A 27,164-nucleotide genomic window follows, 5' to 3' on the forward strand; every position below is an offset into this window, starting at 1 on the left:
TATATATATATATATATATATATATATATATATATATATATTAGTGCTGTCAAAATTATCGCGTTATTAACGCGTTAACGCGAGGCCATTTTAACGGCGATAATTTTTTTTAACGTGAGATTAACGCTATGTGGTTTTATGGTACAATTTTCCAAGTACATCCCGCTGCAGCCTGCGGGAAGGCGGGGCTATTTCCCCCCAGTGTATGCATTTCTCATAGGCTTCAAGAGCTGAGCTCCTCAAGGGAAAAAGACGCTCATACACTGGGTAGCGCTAGTGCCTTTTCTTTAAGCCCCACCACCAACAAACAAGTTGAGTGTCTGGTAACTAGTAGCAACCTGAAATACGCTGAGAAAACTGATTACTGAGGTGAAATGGAATCTCGTAGCAGCACTCTTGCCGTCTGTGTACGCCACAGGTCGGTATCGTGTGTGTGTGTGTGTGTGTGTGTGTGTGTGTGTGTGTGTGTGTGGGTGGGTGTGTCTGTGTGTGGGTGAGTGGGTGTGTGTGTGTTCTCATTTTTGTTAAGAGGCTGAAAGGTAACTTTCTAGAGCATAGACTACCTTCATCTAGTGATGTCGGTCTATTGATTTTGATGTATTGATTGAAAATTGTTCATTATTACCTTGGTTAATTAACATCTAATGTTAACTCTACTAAATTTTATAGCAGTAGGGTAAAATGCTTGTCTTTGTTCAAAAGACTGTATTAACTGTAAAGACTGTCTTTTACATCAGCCTGTTTTCAGGGCCTTTTTTTGGCTACATATTTGTTATTTTTTGCTACATGCCTCCCCATCTTCTTGCCATATGTTTCTATGGCATAAATCAGTATCTGTGACCTGTTTTCATTTTAAAAAAAGAACATTGGCACAAACCTAGCCTGTATGTATTTTTTTGTATGTCATCGAGAGTATTTAAATGATTTTCAATCAGGAAAAAAATGTGCAATTAAAATGCGATTAATCGCGAGTTAAAGCTACAGTGTGTAATAATTACAGTCATATAAATTCAGAAATTTAATATATTATACATAACTATGTTATTTATCATCACCTATGAGCTCAGCCTTTTAACCATAATATTTGCGTTGCCTTAGAATTCGTTATTTATAATTACATAGGAGCGGGTCTCGCAGCCATGGAGGCTGACATCTTTGCGCTACGGCAGCGCAGAGGCAACAAACTAGCGATTGCGAGATCTCCCATGACGCTCGAAAATAACTACGGCAAGTTGAGAGAGATGAACTGAGACGGTACTGAACAGTAGATGGCAGTATTATGCCTGAGAAGCGTTTAGTCTGCCTGAAACCAAAGAAGAAGAAGAAGCAGGTATACTGCGCCTCGGTAACAAGAAAGGTGAACAAGGCGGCAGGCGTGAGTGACTTTGCAAACTGTTTGGCACTGTGTGGCCAAACATCAGACGAATGGAGGATCATGCCTACTCTGTATCACAACGAAAAGCGGCGGACACCGAACCCCCGTCATCTAAGAAGCGGAAACACGACGAGAATAAACGCAAGCGTGACAAGAAACGGCAAAAAACACGGATCAACATTGGCACGGCATTTCCACGATGGAAGTCACTGATGGAGGAAAAAGGTTTTCAAAGTGACGCTCAAGTTGCCAGTTTTCTCTTGGACAGGTAATTAATCCTATACACACAATTGTCTAATATCACTGCAGTTTTTGGAGTACAGGATGCTCAGACCTGTCTAAAACAATAACATGCTGCGTGATGATGCTGTTACTCTCCAGTATACTTATTCAGCAACGTCCCTGACGTTTCACAGGTAATGATTCAGTAATTTTCTGTAAAATAATTTTCTGGATATATACCTCGGTTACTTCTCTCCAGCTCCTTTGGAGATCTTCAAGCCTTTCCTCCTCTGCTCTCACCCCGCTGGCTCCCCTCTCTCGCCTGGCCCCAGCTGCACGCTCACCCCGGCCTCTCTGCCCTCTTCCTTTCCCTCTTCCTTGCCTTGTAACCCCCGTGCCACAAACAAGACTTGGACTCTGTAAACGGGGAATATATATTCTTCCAGCGAACACAATCTCGCTGTTAAACTAATGACTACAATTACTTCGTCTGTTTATATCACCATGCAAAGCAGCTCACCAAAACGTCACAACGACGTAGAAAAAATAACGGGTATATTTATTATCTTAAGTCTACATGAAATCTATACCCTACACAGACTAATGAAATACTATCTGTAAAATTATCTATGTAAACAAACCTCATCACTTGAGAAGGTAGGTGATGCGGACGTCGTGGAAGACATTTTGTCCCGTAACGCTCACCGTACTGTTGGGGGGGAGACGTTCATGTTGCTGCAGTCTGCAGTCTGACCGCTAGATGTCGCTGAAAATTACACACTGTAGCTTTAACTCAGGCATTGATGCGATTAATCGCGATTAAAAAATTTAATCGATTGACAGCACTAATATATATATATATATATATATATATATATATATATATATATATATATATATACATATATATGTATATATATAAAACAGACTGACTGAAGTCGTGTAATTTATAGAAGCTTTTTTAAGAGCTATTTTGATTAAAAAAAAACGGATTCCTGATTACGTTGATGTAACCGGAAGTTGCGTCAGTATAAAAAAAATATTAAAAAATATACTTTTTTGGAATAACATAAAATCTCTTAGCTGCCGAGAGAATTGCGTGATTTTGTTAAAAAAGAGATTTAAATAAAATATATTTATTTTCAGAGTTGCAAAATGAAGCCATCTTTTCTGCAGGCAGCGCAGAGTCTACCTCCATGGCAGCCGGGGTGGTGATGCACATGTCTGCGAGCTGAACAACTTTTACTCCGGGAGAGATAGGGAGGACTAACAGGCAAAATGTCTCGCCATAGAAATGTTCGAGGTTACAACTACGACGAAGGTAGATAGCTTTCACGTGGAGTTGATTCCTGTTTAAACCTAAAAGCCAGGCCTTAAAGTGCCAAGCAGACTAGCTGCTAAGCTAAACACCGTTGTTTACTATCGCGTTGCTAAAGGCTAAGGCTAGTTTATGCAGTGCTAACAATAATGTTGCTGTTTTGTCACTCTGCAACAAACGCAGTCCAGCTTCATTTTACCCTTCTACCAGTTTGCAGATATTAATTACAATTAATATATAGGAAGAAAACAGCTGCTATCAGGCTTGGAGCAATAAAAAAACATTGCTAGCAGCTGCTAAGTGTTTATCATATTGTCTGAAGACCTGATATCCCTATTATATCGTATACGTTAGTTTTTAGCTGATAGATCCTCTGTACATATTGGCTGAAATCGGTAGTTGGTCATCACGGTTTACAAGAATAAACAACATAAATCCCAGATTATAGTTTGTTGTGTATTTCTCAGAATTGCTGACAAAGCAAAGTGACAGCTGTCAAGAAGGACAACAGCTTTAGCCTATAAACAACTATTTTTCTTTTTGATTAAACAAGTTAAATAGGCACAGGTTTAACCTCATTTTTTGTTTTGTTTTTCTGACTAGATTTCGAGGATGATGACATGTATGGTCAGTCTGTGGAGGATGACTACTGTATTTCCCCTGCAACAGGTTAGTTGTCTATAATCATTAGCATCCATTGTTCCTCAGTTTGGCTGGCTATATTTGTATTGTACGCCAGCTTCTCAGTTTAAGTAACACAGTTGAGTGCAGAAAAAATAGTTGGTACCTTTTTACTATGCTAAAACTTTCCAAAAGATATTTATTTTATGTTTAAGATGGTACTGATCTTGAACACAAACATTAAAGTTCTAAGAAAACCCACAGAGATATACAATAAAATGTATGATGATTAGGGCTGCAACTAATGATTATTAATCTGTTGATTCATTTTTTGATGAATCAATAAAAAATTGGATCTGAAAAGGTTCCTTAAAAAAGAGTTTTTCCAGAATGTCCACAAGAGGACAAGGGTAGAGCATATTAACACACAGAAATGTTTTTTTTATGTTGAATACAAAAGTTTTATATTATATATATATATATATATATATATATATATATATATATATATATATATATATATATATATATATATATATATGTCTTCATCAGACAATATTGTCCCAAAAGTTAGAAAACTTCTATTTACAAAAAAAAAATCCTCTCTTAAAATCTGTGTTTTTTTCATTTCTTTCAGCTTGCACACCTAAATTCGGCCAGTCATATATCAACGGTCATCTGTTAATCAAATTTTTTCGTTCATAGCATCTTGATTCATATGTTGCAGCGAATATACGCAACGGTTGAACTAAGAAATAATCATAGACTTTACCATTGAGTTACGTCCCAGTGTTCACGGGGATGGACATCTGTGTCTTCAGCAGGCGTAGAGCTAATAGAACTGGTAGCGTTTCGAGGCAAGGGCTCAAACATGTACGGCTGTAAGCCTTCTACACCAAACCAAGCTTCTGCTGCCCTGGCGTCCTCGTCCACAACAACTTAGTCCCTGCTTTCCTCCTCTAAATAAAAAAAATTATGATGGAGGAGACTCATCCGCGACCTCAGGCACAAAACTCTCCTCCTCTTGCATATTTCTGGTGTCCATGGCGTTTCTTAAAAGTGTTGTTTCTAAGTCAACAATTTAGTGTAATGTAATTTCCCATTGGGAACCTTCTAGCGCTAAGTTGCTAACTGGTTAGCAAGATGCTTCCTAGACACCAACCACAACCAAACTTGCTTTCGAACCTTCCACCACATCAATCTCGCCCCCTTGATAAACAACCATGTACATTCACTTTATTCACTCCTGTAAAGTCGGGCACCACTTGGTAGAATTCTGAAATGCAACCGTTGGAAAGACCATTTCCCTACGACTTTAAACCTGAGAGGCAAAAAAATGCTCTAACATTTGTATTAATGTGCATATTACCATAGGGCTGAAATAATAAATTGGATTTATTGATTATTGAAACAATCACAAACTAATTTAGTAACCGAGGTATCACTAACTAGAGCACAAAAACTATAAAAATATGACAATTGTTGAAAAAAACAACACAGATGTACAATTTGTGTTCAAAACAACATTTATCCAGAACTTCTGAAGTGACTTTTCTGTGCATTACAGTGAATGTTCTTAATATGTTTTGGGCATTTTCAGGGTATTTAAATTGTGCAATAAATGTTTTTTTTTTTTTTTAGTTGAAGCACTGTTTTATTCCATGTATCCTAATTTACATAGTGATGAAGATCCATGGGCTAATCAAAAAAAAATTCTTCTAAAAAAATTCTTAAATTACTCCTACCTGTCCCTCCAGATGTTTCTGTACAGTACAGATGTACCGTTGAAATAGGCGTATAAAAAAACACATAAAAATAAATATTGGTATCTGAAGTTACCAATTCTGAAACCTCAGATTAAGGCAAGGCAAGTTTATTGGTATGGCACTTTTCAACAAAATAGCTGTGGCAAAAAAAAAGCGGGAGATAAAATTTGGTTTAAAGTAGGGTTGTCAAAAGTATCGATACTCAAAAAAGTATCGATACTGAAATGTTGTATCCGGATACAATACTCATTTTCAAAAGTATCGAGTACCAGTCGCACCTAAACAGTCATTCATCTAAAGTGCAGAATAGAGGAAAATGTACTTTCTGAACACTGTGTGATTGAATAATTCTGTGCACTTTTCAGTTTCAGACTTTTTTTGTAACAGTTGCAGCTGCTGAGAATTATTTTTGTTTCTTAACCGGTTTGGCTAGTGTCATTGTTATGTGTGCAAAGCATAGCCAAGTAAGGAAAACTTAATTTTAATTTTGTAAGTTTTTTATCAAGCTTGCTAAATACTGTGCACTGCAAAAGACCTCAAAATGTTGTTCTTATTGTTTATTGTATTTATTTATTTATTGTATTTTAATTATTAATCAAAATATTTCTGTTGAAATTTTATCCTTGTGGTATCGAAAATGGTATCGAGTATCGAATATTTTCCTTAGTATCGGTATCGAGTTGAAAAGTTTAGTATCGTGACAACCCTAGTTTAAAGACTGAAATAGTCATTGATCAGAGACGGCGAGTACAATGGTATTGTTGAATATGTCCTTTGTCACTTTTAGAAGAATTCTGACATGTATTTTTATTGGTTATTTAATGAAGGCCTTTTACATAAAACATGATGACATTTGTCACAATTGTATAAAGATATTATACAAATTTTCAGGCTGATTTATATTCAGTCACACACTTAATTTGCTTCTGTCTATAGTAACAGTAAAATTCAATTGCTTATGTAATGTCGTTTACTGGCAATAGTATAAAGGTAAGTTCATCCCATTACTGAGTGTGCAGAAAATTCCTCCTCCTGGGTTGGAATTTGGTAAGAGTGGAGAAATTATTGCACATAATTATTGAAAAATTATTATTGTTCATAACAGCTTTGTGATCAGTGCAATTTAAAAATGAATAAAAATAGATCAGCCTTTAAGCAAATAAACCTCCTCTCTCTAGCAAATCAGTTCATCTACTCACGCCGAGAGCTTCAAGCACCAAAGGAGGAGCCTTTAGAGGAGGAAGAATGTGAAGATGAGGATGTTCCAATGTCCCCTTGTGTTGACCTCAACATTGACCCTCTTGATCAAGGTACTTGTAATTTTCTACTAATCTTTGTATTCAATAGTTTTTTTTTCTTCATTGGGCTTCAGTCAGTCTTGTGTCTGTTCCTTTTTAGCAAAGCTGTTCTCCTGTCTGGACCACATGCGGGAAGTACTGGGAGATGCAGTGCCAGACTCCGTCCTGACCCAGGCTGCCATGAAGTATGGATTTGACCCACAGAAGGCACTGGACGCTGTGCTGTGTGAAGACACTAAAACAGCCCCGGATACCAGAAGTGCAGCTGAAGATCTGCCGGCAGTTGGCCGAGTTGTTCAGGAAAGGATGCCTCTTCCACAGAGAAATAAACAAGACGCCGTGCCTGAGAAAGGTACATCGGTACTGGAATAAAATCTGAAAATCTGTTTTTGCTGATCTGTGCTTAAAAATACATTTTCACAAAGACAAAATTAGTAAAAGTTGACGTTTTAAACTTCTGTTTGAATTGTATGTTTATGATTAGCTCATAATTATCCAGAATGTTCGAGGATAAAACAGGGCATCTTTGCTTATACATATTTAGCATTTTTTGGTGGGTCAGCTTGTCCCTTTACTGATTGCTGCTATTTATAGCTGGAAAGTTAAGATTCACAGGAATATGAAATGTTAAAGGATCGACATGATTATTACCTGTTCAATTCTGTTCACGCAGGTTTATGGGCTGATAAGAAAAAAACTGCAGGAAAAAATGTCCTTTTAAAAAAGCTACAGAAAATACTTACATTTGTTTCTCCCTACAATCGCATCTCCCAAGAGAGCATGTTTTAACTGGTATGGTGGTGCTTATTTATGATGTACTAATTAACCAGTACAGCTCCAGAGGTTAAGAAATTTGTGACACAATTAAAAATCTTTATTCCTTATTTCAGAAAGGGAAACTCACATGTCATAGATGTATAATGAAATAGGTTTATTGCTTGTAACTTTATGGCTTATACAGGTGGTGGGGGGGTCAGAATTTGAACAGAACTTAAGATAATTTACAAAAGATATTTAATCTTTGCTTTCTCCAAATTATGTTCATTTCTATGGACCCAACATTAAAGGAGAATTCCGGTTTTTAACACTTTTAGCCCATTTTCTGTAGTGTCCAGGATGAAATCGAATGATCGACACCAAAATTTTGACAATTGGTCCTGTCTCTGCTTTTTGGCTCATGCAGAATCCCCCCCTGGCTGCTTCAGAAAGGCTTCCATTGTGCATGTCCGATAATGTCCTTAAAACAACCTTAAACGTTCTTTTTTTAAAATATGCTACTCACCGGGTCGTCAGCGCTGTTCAATGACGTTCCAAAAAAAGTTTCGTAAAGAAAAAACGTTCCTGTAGTGTTTTATTTAGCATTTTGTAAATCCCATTGAGTTCTGTTGGAATAGTCAATATTCCCCTGCCACCGGAAACGGAAATGGAGCCTGTTTACACAGTTGTAGTCTTTTCGCTTCACTCTGTGTACTCCGACGTCGAGGTGCTAACGTCTCTGTTAAACACTTTAAAAAACTCTGAAAATGGAATACGAAAGGTGGATTCTTGATTCTCGACGTCGGAGTACACAGAGTGAAGCGAAAAGACTACAACTGTGTAAACAGGCTCCATTTCCGTTTCCGGTGGCAGGGGAATATTGACTATTCCAACAGAACTCAATGGGATTTACAAAATTCTAAATAAAACACTACAGGAACGTTTTTTCTTTACGAAACTTTTTTTGGAACGTCATTGAACAGCGCTGACGACCCGGTGAGTAGCATATTTAAAAAAAAGAACGTTTAAGGTTGTTTTAAGGACATTATCGGACATGCACTATGGAAGCCTTTCTGAAGCAGCCAGGGGGTGATTCTGCATGAGCCAAAAAGCAGAGACAGGACCAATTGTCAAAATGTTGGTGTCGATCATTCGATTTCATCCTGGACACTACAGAAAATGGGCTAAAAGTGTTAAAAACCGGAATTCTCCTTTAAGGGCTCGTTTTGCATGAATTACAGCATCAATGAAGAGTAACATGCAGTTAATCAGCACGTGGTTCTGCTGAAGTACCATGGGAGCCCAGGGTGGTTTGAAAACAGAGAGATTTTCCTGATCAATAAACCACAGTACCTCCATGTTCTCAGGACTGTGGTTATTTGTATCTCTGCTAGTTTGGGCAGGCACCAAAGTCTGACTAGTAAATAAAATCAACATCTCTATAAAGCTTTTTAGCAGAAGGAATTGTGAAGAGCTCTAATAGTTTCTGGTTAATTGTGTAAACTGTGGTGTTAAAAACCCAGTGGACCAGCCCCCAAACAGATAACGCAGATCCCTAAACCATTAGCCATTGTGGAAACATATAGATTTCTGTGCCTCTCCTGCTTCTTTGAGACTCTGGAACGTTTGTTTACAAATAGCATCGATATTTACTTCTGTCTGAGCTATGGTGATGTCTTTGCACTGGTTCACCATTTGTAGCTCAATTGAACGATTTGGTTTTTTTGTACATAAAGCTTTTAATTCACTGACTTCAACCTCAGTGCTCTCCTTTTGAAAGACCCCCAAATGTTTGAAAGGATTTAGCTACACAATCCTCGTAAGGCTTCAATTATTCCTGTTACTGGTGAACTTTTTCCTATCACACTTTTTCCTTCTAATTAACTTTCATTAAATATGGTCAGATACAGAAATCTGGCTTATAAGCAATAGCTCTTTGTGGCTAACCCTCTCTGTGGAGGATGTGGAGGAAATCTGTCAAGTCAGCATTCTTCCTCCATGGTGCGTAGCTTACTGACCCAGATTCAGAGAAAATTTAGAGCCTCAGGAAAATTTTAGTGTTTTGAATTAATTCATTTTGATATAATATTTAACATTTTCTGACTGAACTTTTGGTTTTCATTATCAGTGAGTCATAACCATCAAAACTACTGGGAGTCAATGCTTGAAAACATATAAATATGGGTGTAATTAATATGGATCTAATATTTCAGTTTCATTTTAAGTAATAAGTGAGAAAATCTGGTCATATTCTAATGTTTTTTAAGCTTTACTTGTACTGGAGATAGATTGGATTGGATCAAGCTAAAAGGCCAGTTTCTGACCAACAGTTGATCTCTTGTTTTCTTTATTTTAAACTGCATCAACATGTAAAAATATTTTTTATTGTATAAAGTGTATTTAGTTGCATTGAAAATAGATTTTTGGTAATTTTTGTTATTAGTTTGTCTTTGGTTTAGGTAATGATCCATTTAAATCATGCAATTGATTAACAAAGTGCCTTCTTCTTGTTTTCCTCTTTCGTATTGATGGTTGGATTCATCTGACTTCTGCTTCCTGGTCCCTCTTGTTTGACATCTCTACTTGGCTTTTGTAAGGTAAGGAGCCCAAATATTTCACACAGAAAACATATCCAAGGCACATACACCTATCCAGCTGAGCACACTCAACATACAGAGCCTTTTACTGCAACATAAACCTGAGACGATAAAGGACAGCTGCAGCAAGCAAAATGTTAGCGCTGAAAACGATCGTCAGGGCATCAGCTGTGGCACCAGTTTGGCTCAACTCATGTCTGAGCATGAGCGGAAGAATAAATCAGTCGATGATACACGGAGAGGGTTGGATGCTTACTCCTCAAACACTTTATTATCATCCATTTCGCCATTGTCAGCTGCAGCTAATCATTTATCACTTGGAACGCTGGCGTCTTTACCGATGACTTCAGCACAACAAACATCAACTCCCTCAATTCTTTCTGCTTCACTCAGTAATCTGTCATTAAAAACTTCTAATAATATTCCGACAAGCTCCACTCTAACTCCTCCCCCTGGCTTTGGAAGCCTTACTTCCGTCCTGAAAACCGGTCAGCTCTCAGTTGCAGATCCTAAAGGAGGCCCGTCATTGGCTGAGTTAATCCAAGAACACTCAAACCGCAGTCCAAATCTAAATACCTCACTACTGACTTCGGGGGGTGGCTTATCCTCCTTAGGCTGTCAGGGGAATTCTACGCTCTCTCTATCTGACCTTGCTTCACAACATCATATAAGGAGGATTCATTCTGAATCTCAAATAAATGGAAGACCTTTGCTCTCACAGTCGTCCCCTTCTCCGCTTGCCGGGACCGTCACATTGTCAGATCTAGCCCAGCGGCATCAAACCAACAGTGCCTACACTTCTTTCCTGCCCGTCAGCACTGCATCTCAAGCAAACACACTCAAACAACCACCTGGCCTCTCTGAGCTGCCTTCTTTGTCGCTTTTAGTATCTGAACATAAAGGTGAAACCTCAACCACCTCAAATGGGTCACGAGGCACCCTCAGCTCCCTTGTGTCACCAGCAAAACCAGTGAGGGCTGATGTGTTGGCAAAAAGCACTAAAGAGGGTAGAACTAAGCTCACACCTGACCACAAACCACCCCAGAAGGTGTTTAGGCCATCTAGGCCGGTTCAGGCTATTGATCTGAGCACGCTTATGGACCAGGCGACCGGAATGAGCCCTCATCAGCTCCATGGCGACCTGCCCTCACCATCGTCTCCAACTCCTCTTGGCTCTGGGCAAGATTTGTCTGTTTTTGCCAAACCTTCAGTCTTTGCGATCACTTTGTCATTTCAAAGCCACAGACAACGTAGGAGGTTGAGAAAGTTACTGAAAGGAAAAACACAAGGGCAGAAGACAAAACCTAGTTATCAGCCCTTCCTTCTTAAACCACAAAACAAATCCAAAGAGCCATTTCCGCCACTTTTTCCTGTTGTACCTTTCCGTTTTGATTCTCCTTCACCCGATGATATTGTTCGAGCAAATCAAAGCAAAGCTTTTACACGATAAACTCACGGAAAGACTTCAGGTGGTGCTACAGCATCCTGTTTTTTAATGCGTATGATTCGTTTTCATTTTCTGTATTAATAAACAGTTTTTTAGTTGGAGAAAAAAAATGAGCTAAAGAAGACGTGGAAGGGTTGCTTCCATGAGCTTTTTTAGAATATCGCCTAATCAGAGCAGCTGGAGTTAAACATTCGGGACCAAGAGGATGAAATATGTCACCTGATCACTGCAAGACAAAGCTGTATCATTGATTTCTATTTTATGGAATTGTATTAACATATGGATGAAGAATGTTAAAAATACTGGCAGCTGAGTTCTTTTTTCTCCTCAAACTTTTTGTAGCCACTAATTTTTTAAGACTTTTTAGATATTTTTCAGTATTTTCTTTTGCCAGCTTTTCTTCAACGTTTCAAAAGTTGAATCTTAGCTTCGTGTTCTTTGGATGCCTGATGATTTTTTTTTTTTTTTTTTTTACATTTTTTCTAGGACTGCAATAAGTTTGATCATAGCAAGAGAAACTAAAGCAACTCTTATGACATTTTTTCTAGCCTGCATGAACTCTTGAGCGAGGGGAAATAAGGGTTGGCTTTGTTTGCAGGTGTGCTGCAGCGATTGGAATATGGATCAGTTAACCATTGTGCTGGTTTTACTGCTGCCTGCGTTTCGAGATCATGAGGTTGACTTTTTGGTTTAGGGGCCACCTGGAGATTTTCCCATAAGAGAACTAGAGTGCAGACACACATGCATACAAAAAATATTCAAACAGAAGACTGAATGCTTTTATGTCTTACATAGTACACCGTAAATAATGGATTTCATTTGAAATGCGAGCATTATATGGCGCAAGTGTTTATAAACAAAACAGATTCCTTTTAAAAAAACAAATGAGTGTAAAGTGCACTGGATGTTTTTCTCATTTATTGCGTAATGGTTTATGTACATTTTGAAATAAAGCTTATGTTTGTATGCTATGCGTTGGAAAGCATTATTAAGTTTTGAACACATTTAAAACAAAGCTATATTCCTTATGTTTTAGTTAGGAACTGCAAAATGCACTTCTTGCATTAACTACATATAAGTTAATGTTAAAAAGTTGAGACATTTTTCATTTGTCTTGTAGGCTTTTTATTGGTATAAAAAAGTAACATAAAACAAATTCTTAGCTTAACAAACAGTTCTGCAAGACTACTAATGAATCATGCTGCTCTAGTGCAATGCTTGGTAAAGATTTTACCATAACATTTAAAATTGTGTACGGTCTAAACTACAAATTCTGATGTTTTGCTGAGATTTTGTTTCATAAATCAATACAAAGGGGTGATGTAAAAGGCAAAGTACTTTGTTTTTTTTCCAAAGTTTTTAAGAAAAAAACGGTAAAGTGTTCCATGCATTTGAACTACTGCTAGACTTTGTGATACTAGTAATATTTGCATCGTTATGAGACCATAAAGTTTAGTTGCAATGTCACAGGTCCTGATCACCTTCTACCACCTGTTAGCTGTCTCTCCTGCATTGCTAGAGGGAAACAGAGCTTCTTATGACTAATTCATCCCTGAGGTTTTCTGAAGCCCTGTCAGTGTTATTAATGGCCTGTTGGCTGCTTAGTAGGTTTGCTGTTGTTCCAGATTTCTTATTTTTAGATTGTGGATCTGGGCTGTGGTTCTCTTTGTTTTTTATAATTTTGTTGGTTCACTAATATTCTCTAAACTAGACTAGTAAACTAGACCCGATCAATGCTCCAGGCCCTAGAACTGGCTGGCCAATCACAACGCAGAGATGTGTTTTGAATTTCTGGATGCAAAGCGAGCGGGGTTTTAAGGATGGGACGACAAAGCTGTGCAATGCTGGAGAAAGCACAACAAGGAAGACGGCAAAAACTATTGAACAGTTCTGGTTTGACTCACCTTTGAAATCAGTTTTGGAAGGTGTAGTATTGGGGTTTTCGTATAAACGTGAGCAGGAAGAGGCTCTACGCTCATTCATTTTTAAGAAGGACGTATTCGCCGTTTTACTAACATGCTGTTTATTTAAACTCCCCACCAGCTTTCTGTCTCGCTTGCTACATCACAGTCAGCTGTGCTCATTGCTGAGAGTGTTGGCCAATAGGCACAGACATGGTTTGAAAAACAACGGGTTGTTCCCATGAACAATCTTCTGATGTCTCATCATCGGGGCCAGACTAAATTACACATTTAATCTGACATTTAGGCCCCGTCCACACGAAGTCAAAACGAACACGAAACGCTAATATTTTCCAGAACGTTTGTCGTAAAGACGGAGACGTAAAATAAATGTGAGCGTCCACACGAATGCATGAAAACGCTGCAAAATGTATGCCAGGCCTGTAAGTGGCGCTGTGGTGCCAAAGCAAAAATAGGCGACGAAACGTTGGGCATGCGCACTAATATTTATACATGGTTGCCCTGCGGGTCCATTTTCGTGGTTCAGTCAAATTCAGGTGCTGAACTATGTCGTCGATATTGCTCTGTTCTTCCTGGAGATATTCCAGAAGAAGATGATTCTGTTGTAAGCCCGACAGCAGGGTGAGTAGCATGAGCAGCAACCATTCAACACAGTACGGCGCCATTGTTGTTGTGATACTGTGTCGCGCATGCGTGTTTAGAGGCGACGCTATGACGCATGCGTGTAAGAAAAAAAATGTGGTTAGAGCTTAAAGATGGAAACGCGAAAACGGCGTTTCAAAATCTTCCCACTCTGAAGGCTGAATAAAAAAAAAGATCGTTTACAGACCCCCGAAACGCCGGCTTCTTATGGATGAGAGGCTGGTTTGGTGAAAAATTTGTGCGTTTAGGCCAGAGTTTGGCTTCATGTGGACGGGGCCTTAGTCTGGTTTATCAGATTATCTCTAAACATGTCTCAGATTACTTCATTCTAATGGAATAAAATTACAAAAAGAGTAGATACTAAGAATGGGTTTTTGAAGCAGTGAACGTGTGATACATGAATAAAAACACCCAAAACCTTTTTTGTAAAACAGAAAAGTTGTAATTTAATTCCACTCTACAATAATTTACTTCTCTGTGTTCATCTATCAAATAAAGCCTTAAATAAATACATTGACTTTTCTCTTTATAATTGGTTCTAAACGTGCCAATCACTGATTCCCTGTCTTAATAGATCCTGACATTCTGATTCCAATTTTGACCCACAGATTCATTTTTATAACCGACACTGTCAGTTGTTATAGGATCACAAGAAAGAAGATATTTCAATCTTATCTTGCTTAAAAAGCATTAATCATTGCCTGCAAAACAATATATTCTGAAATAACTGCTCTCAAATATATGTTAAAGGCATTAACAGTGGGTGTTTTTTTTTTAGAGCTTGTAGAACAGATTGGTGGAAAAGATTGGTTTCACATCTAAGTATCAGCCTATCAAGATCTTCCTCAGTTAAGAAAATCGATTGGCCGGCTGACCAATCGGTAAACCCCTAGTTCTAAATACTTATACAAGGCACTGTAAAAAAGCTGCATCTGTAGAATTGTGTTTTTACACCTTAAAATATGCAGCTATATTGGTTTGGCTGTCAAGATCTCATTGGTGTTCATTAGATAAAGACTTGTTTCACTTTTGTGTTTTAACTGGAGATCTGTATTTGGGTATAAAAAAACTGGTTTAATTTAGTTTGTGTAGACTTTATATAGAGTGGGAAGTTATCTAAGTGTTATCAGCCTTCAGGGTGTCAGACTGAGACTCTGACAAAAAATAAACACTACAGCGTAGATGAAGGTAAAAATGACTTGTCTCACAGGTTTTTTTCAAAGTGTAAACAGGAGGGGAGTGGAGGGGGGGCTGGTGTTGGAAAGAAAGTCATTTAAATGGTGGTTAAGGTCTCCTTATTAGTAATGATTTGTGTGTTTTTTTATTGTTTTATAACTAAAAAAGTGAGACCTTGATTAATAAGTGGGTGTGTCCAGCAACTGTTCTGTCCCTTTGTCTGAAGGCAGGTCTGTGTGTGGGTTTGAGCAGGAAGCTGCAGTCTTGGAGAAAATGTCAGCCCAGGCGCACATCAGCTCAACCCAGCAGCCGATCATCTTACTTTGTGTCTGTCTTTGTGTGTGTGTGTGTCTTTTACACCACCTACGTAGGAAAATCTGATCACGTCTCTCGACTTTCACAGCTTTGACAAAGGCTATGGTAGATGAAATCATTTTTCGTCTTTACAGGCTCTGCATTTCTGCAAGGCGTATATACATGTTGCACAAACACTGTTGTTTGTGAAGTGGTGCCAACACTGGAAAATACCTTTTTTTTTTTTTCAAACTTCTCTCCAAGTGGTCAAAGATCGCAGGTGCATTTAGTCTTACATGTCAGCATCAGTGCTGCTTTGTTGTGGTGTATGATGCAGAGAGGATAAATTGACTAAGAGGGAAACATGGGCTTTGACCTATATGGAAAAACAGGCATTCAAGTGTTGGTTGAATACCAATTGTCTTTTACGGGTTAAATTGTCAGAAGTAGTTCTATGCTCATTGAGCTTCATTGGACAAACTATCAGTTGGAATTTTTTCTCTGCACCTCATGCTTCTGTTAGTTTTAGATGAGATATGTTGCTAATTTTTCGTATTAATGAGCTGCAGTGGTGCAGAGGTATTTGGCTTTCCAGCTGAATTAATAATGTCACTGTGTAAATCAAAGATTAACATGACTATACATCTTCTTTTGGCATTTGACCAATTAGATGAGCCCTTGAATGATATGTTACCTACTTTAAATTAAGTAAAAAAAAAGATAAGTAAAAAAAAAAGGTAAAAAGCTATGGGAAAATAAAAAAGTAAAGTTAATAAGCCTCGTTAACAATTATATATAGGTTTACAAACCAAAAAATAAGTGCCTGTATCAGCATTAATGCCTCTAAGGTTATGTTGTACCAAACAAAATGTGCTTATTTTACTCTGAGTGTTTTCATGAATTTCTTACAGAAGCACTTTTGTTATTTTCCTTGTTATTTCATTGACATTCATTTTTGCCATCAAAATATCCATATTTTTCGAATGTTACAAAGGTAATAAGGTCTTGTCCTGGATACCGATAACACTATTTACTTGAGATTTTGAAGTATTTCACTGAATGCACTATAAAGAGTTAAATACCAGAATCTGAGAGCTGTGAAATAAGCAGTTTATAGCAACAAATCACTGCATTTGAAAATAAGCAGAGTGATGCAAAAAATATGAAAATTGTGACGATTATGGCATGTTATATTGGTCCAGATACTTTGATGCAGTTCACCCAACTAATTTATGCAAAATAAAAATCGTAAGTACATGTTCGGCAATTATCTTTATTTTTTCTGTTTTAAACCAAGTTCAGTGGGCATATCTTTAGAATGATGACCCGCTTTGTCCTTTCAGTCAATTTGAAGGTGTTTCAGGAAGTAATTCTTAAAACAGATACAATGTTTATCTTTATTGCTCCTAATAGGTGGCATTTTTGGATGATTGAGTTTTGCTGTTATATATGATAACAATAAACAACTAAATTATCTATGGTAACAGACTTTCAAGTTTTAGTTTTTTAGAATTGCTTTTGTGAAAGTTAGCAAAGCAATGGATTTATTATCCTTAACACTTACAGTAGAGTTTATTTTTGAAACTAATTGGTTTTTAAAGTTTAAAGCAGCATACAGGCATTGTTTTACTGGTAGGACAAATGACTCTAAAAAAATTAACATTAAGTAAAACCTGAGCATTAAACACCAGACATTACTTACTGGGACTTACTGTGATATCTTCATGGTTTCATAACTTTATGAAACTTCTTATTTTCATAAAGAAACTACTTATGATTATTGAAATATGACAGCCTTGTTTTCCTTAAGTATGTTTCTCCTGTACTTTCCTTGGTAATTCTGAGTTTCTAAAAAAATATATATATATATAAAACGAGGCTGTAACTCAGAGTGTAAGTCACTGCTTGCATTTAATAGTTAATTTTCTGTTTTTAAAACTTCATTAAGGTTGAATAAAACGTAGAAAAAATGCCACTTATGTCAAACATCACTAAGACAGCTGGATTTGCTTGCTATTAAGGTTTAGTGATAATGTATTTCTCCATGTTAAATAATCCTACGGAAATCAAACATTCTCACTAGTAGCAATAATGTTTTGTTGACATAAAAAAATAGAGGTGACTTTGCATGTGGCAGCCATGTTAGTAAAAGTAAAAAGGTTTTGGCGCCACTTTCCAAATATCTGGATGTTTTTATTATAGTTTATTTATTTTTTTTCATTCTAAAGTTCAGACTCCTAACCTTGTTAGTTTCCCTTTAAAGCTTCATGCATTATGACAACATTGAAGTATTTTATGTAATAAATGTGGCATAAGCAGCAAATGATTGTTTTTCTCTCAAAAAGTTGAATTAGGGTTTTCAGATGGAGCATTTTCCGTTGGTTATTAGTATAGACAATTAACATGTATAACTCTTCTGTCGCTCATGAAAACAGATCCAATGTCAGAAATGTTTTATCAGTTTATCAGTGCTGCTGATTGTTTAAAACTGAGTTTATAAATTCACCTTTTTTATTTTTTTTATAAAAGGATGAAAAGGTCAGGAGATTGGAGGGATAAGATTGTTTGTTTAAATCTGTTTTTGAATCAGATATTTGGATTATGATGGTAGGTGAATTAAATTGACCTGATGTTTAATCTTTAGCTCTGATGAAAATAATTGTTTATATTTTTATGTTTTTGCCATTTTGGTGATGTTATCTCAAAGGTTTAATACATAGTAAAAAATAAACTTTGCATCCCTTCTTCAGTGTATTTCCAGAAAGACACAAATTACCTGATTGGTATTTCAAATGAATTTTGGAATGCAGTGACAAAATGTAAAGATTTTTCACTCTATGCCATAAGTTTATGGCCATCTATTTGATTCCAGCTTTATTTACGCATTGAATGACAGTCTTTGTGCATTTTAATGAAGTTGTTATGAGTCAAAGATGAGTGTCTGATGAGTAGGTGGGAGAAGGGAATGTTAAGACGGCTTCTGACATGTTCACAGGTGGTAATGTCTTTTTTTGTGTTTATGTGACTCATTTTGAAAAGGGGTCATAAAGGTCCTGCTCATAGCTTTTCCCTCAGGCACTAGTCTCGTTTCCTTAGCAATCATTTTCATTCATATCTTCGGTGTTTCATTATGAATGAAATTTTATTCCCAAGCAATGTCATATATTTTCTTATATTTTGCTCCTTAAAGTAGATTAACTTTAACAGAACAAAAGTGATATAATTTGAATTTCTTTACTGTACGACAGAAGCTACAGGTTCTGTTGGTCTGAGGTTCTTCACTTTGTTGTTAAATTAGACTAAACTTTTTATTCTAAATCAATTGCTAAAAGTATTTTTTGAGAACTTTTAAAGAGTTTCTTAAAAATCCAAAGTGTACATGCATAGCCTGAGTATTTGGTAGCATTGTTTTGAAGCTCCAAGTGTGATAAGACTCGTTGGGTGACCTGTCACAAGGTTACATTTTGGTTGTAATTTTGGCCCATTGCTCCAGATGGAACATATACTACCTAATTTAGTTTGTAGACTATCTTGCTCACATTTAGCTCAGCCCTCATGTTTTCTGAGGGATTGAGTTTAGGGCACGCCTAGTTGCCCTTTCAAAGTCTACTTTGAAAATTTGGTTATGTGTCGATTCTGAGACCTGGTTGTGCGTTAGGCTTCACCCTTTTGGCTGATACCCTGAGGTGTTGCTTCATTTTTTTCTTTATGATATACTATGCTCATTAGTTTGAGAAGTGCATCACTCTTTCCTGTTGCGAGCCCTCCCCACAGCATGATGCTGCCCCCACATTACTTCACCATTAGGATGAAGTTCTCAGTGTTGAGGCTTATTTTTTTTTCCACCAGATGTACCATTGGTCATTGTTGCTTTATGTTAACTTGCATCAGATGACCTCTAATAATTAAGAGATCTCTTCTCTACTCTTCTAAGCTTGAATCTATGCCTGATGCGTTTATAAATACTGGTTAATAATTAATGTTAATAATTATAATAATTGAACTTTATTTATCTCACATTGGAAAAATTTACCTCTGCATTTAACCCATCTCATTCGGGAGCAGTGGGCTGCCATTCAGTGGCGCCCGGGGAGCAGTGTGGGGTTAAGGGTCTTGCTCAGGGACCCAGAGTGCATGCTGTGGGGATCGAACCAGATACTTGCAACCTTCTCAGAGTACAAGCACACTCCCAACGGCAGAGTGTGGCAGTGAGCTTGTCGCAGATATTTTTGTTTTATGGTCAATTTTGAAGCGTGGTCTGCGCTATGTTATTCCACGCCGCAACGCAAGAGGAACAATCACAAACTAGCTGTGGGTCTAGATAAGGCAGAGGCAGCAAGGAAGTGGGGGCAAGTTTGTGCGACAGCTGAGGGACATGAGGGCCAAAAAGTGTGCGAATCCAGGTGGAAAAAGGGTTCCAGCGTTCTCGCGCACCTCGCTCTTCTAGCTGGTCCAACTTAGCGAGTCGTTTTCCACAATGGCGGTCATACAAGCAAAACAAGCCGTTAAGGTACCAAACAGGAAATACGGAAGAGCGGATGTAGATTTGACCAATCAGAGGCCTCCTGTCTGCGACACTGTCTGCGTTCACCTCAATTTTGGAGAGGTGCAGCAGAGTGTCTTACATTTGCATTCACTGTGACACACATGCAGACGACCTGGTTTCTAAGTATAAATCAGCCTTTAACCGCTAGGCCAACACTCCCCCTTTCATCCACCTTATTATAATAGTATTCATTTCACTCTGGACAATAAACATTTCTTACTAGCTTTAGCGAGCAATTTCATGGGGACCTTTGCTTTGTTTTGCAGTTAATAATCACATTTATCTTTAAAACATGTCCATCTCTGACCATAAACCCATCCCTCCCATTACTGTATGATAGCTTGGCGTACTAATGGTGCTTATGATTGTTTGAACACCTGACTGTGGCGCCGCCAGGCGTCTGGAGATTGAACCAAAGAAGATCCAGAGCTGTGAAGGTCCACCTTTCTTATTTCATCCACTCGATGTTATATTTTATCCATTTAGTCAAACTAGGAGCTTAAGTTGTTGCCATCAAAAGGACATTTTCTAGGTGACTAGTATGAGCCCTACTCATTGTGTATTAACTTTTCTCTTTGGAAAAAGCAATAAAAAATGATCTAAGTAAAAAAAAAAGTATTAATGATCCAAGCTGGCCTAAAAAAAAAATAAAAAAGTTTGATTTAAAGGCCTGGCAGTATAAATAAAGTCATTTTTGTGCAGTGAATTTAAATATCTGATTTTGAGCTGTACTTCTTAATATTGAAAAGCAGTTATTACATACTTACAGAGCTTAGCTATAGTGTAAACATGCATATGAAGTCCTCCCTGCAAGCAGTGACTCAAATGTTTCCCCACTTTCCCCCCAACACGTTTCACCATCTTGTAAAGTCTGGAGCTATACTTACATAGCTTTTAGCGGCCTCTAGTGGTAAGCACAGTACAATTCTTGAATTCCACTTTCTCTTTTCTTTTTATTAAAGTAATAATAGGTAAGTAAATACACTAAAAGATTGTTTTATGTTGAAGAAAAGAGATAATCAACATATTGCAGTGTGTTTAGTTTTAAAATGAATGTTAAAAATGACTAATTATCAGAAATTCAACTTTAATTGTTTTATTTGGAGATCTTACATCAGACACATCCTTCCTTCCATGCTTTACATAATTATTAACTTTGTGCACAACTATATTCTAAAAAGTTTTGCTCTTCTATAAATATATATTTTTTTACATTTTGTCTTTCTGTTGCCTCTACTTTTTATCTGCACTGCAATGTTTATTTGAGGGGGGGATGGGATGTTCCTTGTTTGCATATCCTGGGCGTACTCCTTTTATGCTGCTCCAAGTCAGGCCCTTAAGGCCAAAGTGTGCTGATGACTAACTGCAAGGGTCCTCTTTTCAAAAGAAATCCTGGATGGGAGCATGCCAAATGTCTACCTCATAGTCTAAACAGTGAAAAGAGATCCTGCTCAGATCGTCAAACTATGGATGTGCAGGAGAGCTATTTTAAGCCAACCTGCGGTTAAACGCTGCCCTGAGGCCGGGTACTTAAAACAAGATAAACAACAAAAAAAGCCCTTACTGCTCATTGTTTGCTAAAGCATTAAAAGTTTTCACACAGCCCCATGTTTGTTGATTATGTCGAAGGTTGTTTTTTTTGCCTAAGTTATGGGAGATGTGTCATATCTGATGGATCAAAAAGATGGTTGAATTAACGTCTTTAAAAATGCAACTCAGGAAATTCTTAAAGCTGATAATTCCTTTAAAGTTTTCCGTTGATAGTATCCGATAAGTTCAACAACTATGCTTTAGAAACACTTACAAAATTGTTATATCTGGTCTTGTTTCTTTTTTTGGTAATACTTTAATGTTTCAGATAAATAGACCTGTTTTCAAGTCAAGGCAAAATGGGGGCAAAACTTTTATTGCAGTTTTCACATAATACATGATCCTATGTTTGATCAGAAATTAAATTACTTTTAATATATCTTTTTTAGAGGGGTCAAAAAAATCTGACTTCTTCACAAGCTTCAACCAGATATGATTATTGTCTGATATGTAGAATAAAGAAACAATTTCAATGAAAACCTGTCTGACAATACGAAAAAGGAAAATGTGATTTAAAGAAAATAAAAGAGAAGAAGCAAAGGCATTAACATCTGCCCATCTGGAAAGGGGGGCAAAGCCATTTCCAGGGCTTGGGGGTGGTGGGGTTATATAATGATTCAACAATAAGAGAAACTGTCTAGAAGAAGCTCCTAAAGAAAACTCAAATGTAAATACAGTTACTGATCAAAAAGAATATAAAACCTGACATTTACCAAAAAACTTGATATTTTTAGAAGTGTCTTCTAATTTTAGAAAAGAAACACCACAGGATTACTACAAATGCACCAACAGCAAATTGACAGAAAATCCTGAATAACATTATAATCAATATGTAACTGTGTGCAAAAGCATAATTGGCTCATGTAGCAGGACATTAATCCAAGTGTCGCCACAAACGTTCACCTCTATTTGCTTCTAACGACTTTTGGAGGGCTTAGTCACAGTCTAAGCTTAAGTACAACTGAGAAGCTGTGATACGACATCAAACAGGCAGTTCATGCTTAAAAGTCACCCAGTGTGTCTTAATTTAACTGTTTATGTAAATCATAGAATATAGATTTGTCAAGGATTCAAAGAGTTTGCTGGCAAAGATAGTTTTTAGGTTGTTTTTTACACAGGGGCTCGTTCTCTGATAGCTTTTCCATCCCTCATTAAATAGTCTAGGTTTAAAAACTACATGCGTGTATCTTGTATTAAGTTATCTCTCTCTGAAAGTGGTTTCTTTGTCAATTAAAGTGATGATGGTGACCTAAAACCTGAAGAAGGGGAAATCTGTAAGGAGGCAAAGACTTTCAAGCTTTGCAGATATGGCTGCAGTCCTCAGTTAACTCGTTTGTTCGTGTTTTCTTCTGATATGCAGGTTTGATCTGAAACAAACAGGACTGTGTGTGTTGACTCTCTAGTTCGTTTTATCAGGGGTTATGGAAACATCAGAACTCTTTATTTTATAGGGACAAGGAAAAACCCCAGCTGCAGGGAAATGGTGAAATTCCCCCCTGAAATCTATGCTGTCTCATGTTGCACATTTGGAAGTTATATGAAACATGAGATTCGGTGTTAACCATCATCCTAAGTCTTTATTTAGTTGCCTATATGTCAGGATGATTCCTTTTGATTGTGGCACACAAGATAAATATTCACTGCTTTTACTTTTACTTGCTGATATGGATCAGTTTGTTGCAGTAGATTGTATGTCTACAGCAGTCCTCTATCTTTATGAAGGAAAAAGGTCCTCATCAGAGAGCAGTGAGTTGCATATGCCTTTCAGAGAGCAAGGGACTTTTTCTTAAATTCAGGACGAGTCATTCAGAGAATGCTTGGTTAGAGAAAGTCCATTAATATTCTGTTGAATCACACTTCTTTCTTCTCATTTTCCCCCAGGGTACTTTTTCATGTATTGATATATGTGTTTAATTAAATCTACATGTGGAAGAAAATAAGTCATTGTTGAATGTTGCAGTAAACTGATTTAGATCTATTTAGTTATATCAAAGAAGAAAGGTTTCTCTGGCTGCTTTTTAAAGTATAAACAAAATAACCGTCCAGATTCTTCTAACCTGTGAGTAAAAAAAAAAAAAGCTTTCACCTCCGTTTCTGCACTTGCTGAGGTGACACCTTTTCAAAAGAGATTCATTCTGTGAAATGCTGCGTCACGCTGATCTATTTACGTAGAGATGGGAGGCAACGGCTACTTCTGAAATTAACCCTTTCTGAGCCAGGATGTCACACACACACATGCACATGCACACAGTGTGCACTAGGCTTGGCTGTGCAAGCCAGTCTGAATGAATCAGAAACCTGTTGATATGAGTGGGACCGGTGGCCATTCAGGACTGGGATGACAAAGCAATGACCTCAACGAGTCACTTAGCTGCACAATATGAGCTCCCAATCAGATAGACGGGAGGTTCACAGCACAGCAGGTTGCACTATGCACTCTCACTTCTCTCAAATATCCACGAAACACGCCAATGTGCAACTGTGACCGGTACAATTGTTATCAGCTTTATCAGTCTCAGCCCTAAAGGTTTACATATGACTAAATTATCTAGGTTATGACATGTCATTTGCAGTTTTCTGGATGCATACAGATGGAGAGTAAAGGTTGCTTCCACTGACTTCAGCTTACAAAGTGATCACAGAGAGACTTGCATGGAAGTTCATTTCTGAATCAAAGTCTGCTCCCAGTTTTATTGCACTGTTACTGGTAAATCATGGTTGCTTTTGTTTGCTCATTACTCTCAGCTAAAACCAGAGATGCGGCTTTCGATAAACTGGACTGTGAAGTTCTTCCCAAAGTGGCCCGAATGACCGTCTCTGGGAAGAAGCAGACTATGGGCTTTGATGTCCCCAGGTATATAATCCTATTCCCTTTAAAGCATAAAATACTATGAAAATGGTAATTTATTTATTGCTCTGATTATGTTAATTAGTTTTTTATGTAAAAAAAAAACAAAAAACAAAAAAAAATCAACTGCAATAATTATACTTACTATAGATGTTTCAAATAAAAAAAGCAAATCTCATATTGTAGATTTGTTCTTTACACACAAAACAATACATTCATTCAGCTTGGATTCAGAGCTCTGCATGCAAAAAATAAATGCATAATGCACCATTATCACCAAGGAGAACTAGGTTGGTCTCATTGCAAGAGCGACCTGGCCAAACACCAAGCAGCCATCTAAATTCTTAGACTAGACTCCTGCACTTTCTGTTTTATTCAACTATATTGCAAACTGCTTCTTTAGTACAATGTTTAACCTCTAATGAGTATGGATGATGATTAGCTGTCATCCTCACAATCAACAATAATCCTCCTATGCATCCTTTTGTGTAATGCATCTATAAGTTGAATTATTAACATAAATAACCTTGAAATATTCTCCTCAGCTCAGGGGAGAACGGCGTTATCTCCAGCCCTGCACGGCGGGCTGACGGCCCTGAAAGCACCAAGGCAGTTCCGGTCTCTGAGGCCGGGTCCAAACGTCCTGATACGCCATCCAAAGGAACAACTGGAGAAGAAGTCTCTACCTCTGCTACACCGGGGCGCTCCGCCGGAAAGGCACGACAGGCGATAAACATCAAGGCAGAGCTGGAGAGAAGACAAGGGGGGAAACCTCTGTTAAATTTAGTAGTTATAGGTAGGATGATGGTACAGTTGATTGGGAAAATGATTTGGAGCTCCTAAATTTGAACTTTGTGGTTGCTTAAATGTTACATGCACATATGGGTTTGTTCTTGGGTCCAGATATATTTGGCTTTCTTGCAGAGATTGACCATGTCTGCTTATAATAAATAGAAGCTGAAGAGTAAAGGAAAGGAAGATTATCTGCAGCTTTTTTATCAGCGTTGCTTTTAAGTTTTGCCCATGTTTGGTGCGCTTGGATGTGCTAACTTCAGACCAGCACAGTTGCTCAATCATATTTTCATTCTCAGTTACACCAGAAAAAGTGACTTGGTAGTTTCAGAAGTGCAGATGATTCTAGTTTCCCATACAGAATGAAACCTTTTGTGTCACCAACACCTCCCTCCCCCTCTCACCCTCCATCCTTGTTCCCATTTCTGTCTGCCTCTCTCCACTTGCACAACTTGTTCTGTTTCCTTGTCCCGCCTGTGGTTGCTCTTCGCAATTGTTTTATCTTCTCCCCTCTGCTTCTTGTCTTATCATTATGAGCACCTTCTTCCTCCTGTCTTTATCTGTCCTCAACCATCGCAACACCCCATACATCCTCTCAGCGTCCTCAGCTTTCGTTTAAGGCAATCTGACTCCTTTATTGTCCCTTTCTCTGCAGGACATGTGGATGCAGGTAAGAGCACATTGATGGGCCACTTGCTCTATCTGCTGGGCAACGTCAACAAGCGAACCATGCACAAGTACGAACAGGAGTCAAAGAAAGCTGGAAAGGCTTCCTTTGCCTACGCCTGGGTTCTGGATGAAACTGGCGAGGAGAGGGACAGGTAGCTTCCATCTTCCAGCCATTGCAAGACCTGCTTACAAAGCGCAGAACGAAAGCACATACATTTAAAGCACATGTTCAACGCTTGTTAAAGAATAGGTTGCAGTCTGATCATGCTGTTAATGCTAACTGGCAACACCTTGATTAAAGAACTAATAAAATGATAGAAGAAGAGACAATTAATTACAAAGACAGCTTCTTATAACAGGTTAAAGGTGTGAGATTAGTAGTATACTGCTGGGTAAAAGTGTTCATACACCTTGAATTTCTTTGCATTTTGTCACAGAAAGCCACAAAAGCTAATGTCTGAAGTTGGGGTTTGATGCGAGAGACCAGTGCAAAGTGCTTAAATTTTGATGTGGAAAGAAATCATTGAAATATAATCTATTATGACAAATTACTGTCAGTATTAGTCTAGTTGTCAGAGTCAAACACTTAATTGAAAGACAGGTCAGAAAAAAGCTATTATTGTAGGAGGTGCCAATAAAATTTCCTCACCAGCCCTAAAGTTGACATCACAAGCAGGTGTGAGAAGATGCTCTGCTGTGACGAGACGAGAATTAAACTTTTTCTCCTCCATGCAACATTCATTGTGTTGCAGAAAACCAACAGTGGTGGCAAGGCCAAAATGGGTCATGCCCTGGTTGCATTGGGGTTTAAATTGAAATTCACCATGTCCATTTAGAAATAATTTGACCATTTTGGAGAGACCCAGCCAGAGCTCTAATTTGAATCATCTAGACAATTTGTGGAGGTTGATGGCATGAAAGCTTTCAGTGGTTGCCCAAGAGTTTAGGAATCAGGTACAGATGTCCTTCATGTGTTAAATACCCCAGGCAGTTCAAACCTAAATGTTAAGAACTTTTGGCTGACTTGAACATTGATGCTCACATTAGTCTTACTCTTCATAAACTGTTTTAGAGCGCTTTTATTTGCAAACTAAATAGTAAAAAAATGTGTTAGATTTCATCCACAGACTTGCAACTGTAACTAAAGAAGAAAAAAAAATTGTGACTATCACAGTATAAATGAATGACCCACTTCTTCTATTGCTAAAAAATGATAAAAACCAGTCTTTTTGCATGAAATTGAAATCAAATATGCCAAGTTTGAGGTTAGTACCTTGATAATATT

The 27,164-nt window shown here is 37.7% G+C and overlaps 1 protein-coding gene across 2 annotated transcripts in view; it reads left to right on the top strand.

Moving 5' to 3' along the window:
- Positions 1–2,752: 2,752 nt before the first annotated feature.
- The window catches only part of hbs1l (HBS1-like translational GTPase), a 37,037-nt gene continuing 12,625 nt past the window's right edge, over positions 2,753–27,164 (top strand). Inside the window, exons 1-7 of one of the 2 annotated variants that reach the window (XM_038292641.1) lie at positions 2,760–2,918; positions 3,519–3,584; positions 6,481–6,612; positions 6,701–6,952; positions 24,316–24,424; positions 24,964–25,214; positions 25,866–26,031. In XM_038292641.1, coding sequence (XP_038148569.1) covers positions 2,876–2,918; positions 3,519–3,584; positions 6,481–6,612; positions 6,701–6,952; positions 24,316–24,424; positions 24,964–25,214; positions 25,866–26,031 — 1,019 coding nt within the window. In that variant the 5' untranslated portion in view covers positions 2,760–2,875. Of the gene's footprint in view, positions 2,919–3,518; positions 3,585–6,480; positions 6,613–6,700; positions 6,953–9,958; positions 12,274–24,315; positions 24,425–24,963; positions 25,215–25,865; positions 26,032–27,164 lie in introns of those variants that run through there. The other variant, XM_038292642.1, reaches the window with a different exon arrangement.

The sequence above is a fragment of the Cyprinodon tularosa genome, unplaced genomic scaffold (genome assembly GCF_016077235.1).
Source record: "Cyprinodon tularosa strain WSP-4 unplaced genomic scaffold, ASM1607723v1 ctg315, whole genome shotgun sequence".
NCBI classification, from domain to species: domain Eukaryota; kingdom Metazoa; phylum Chordata; class Actinopteri; order Cyprinodontiformes; family Cyprinodontidae; genus Cyprinodon; species Cyprinodon tularosa.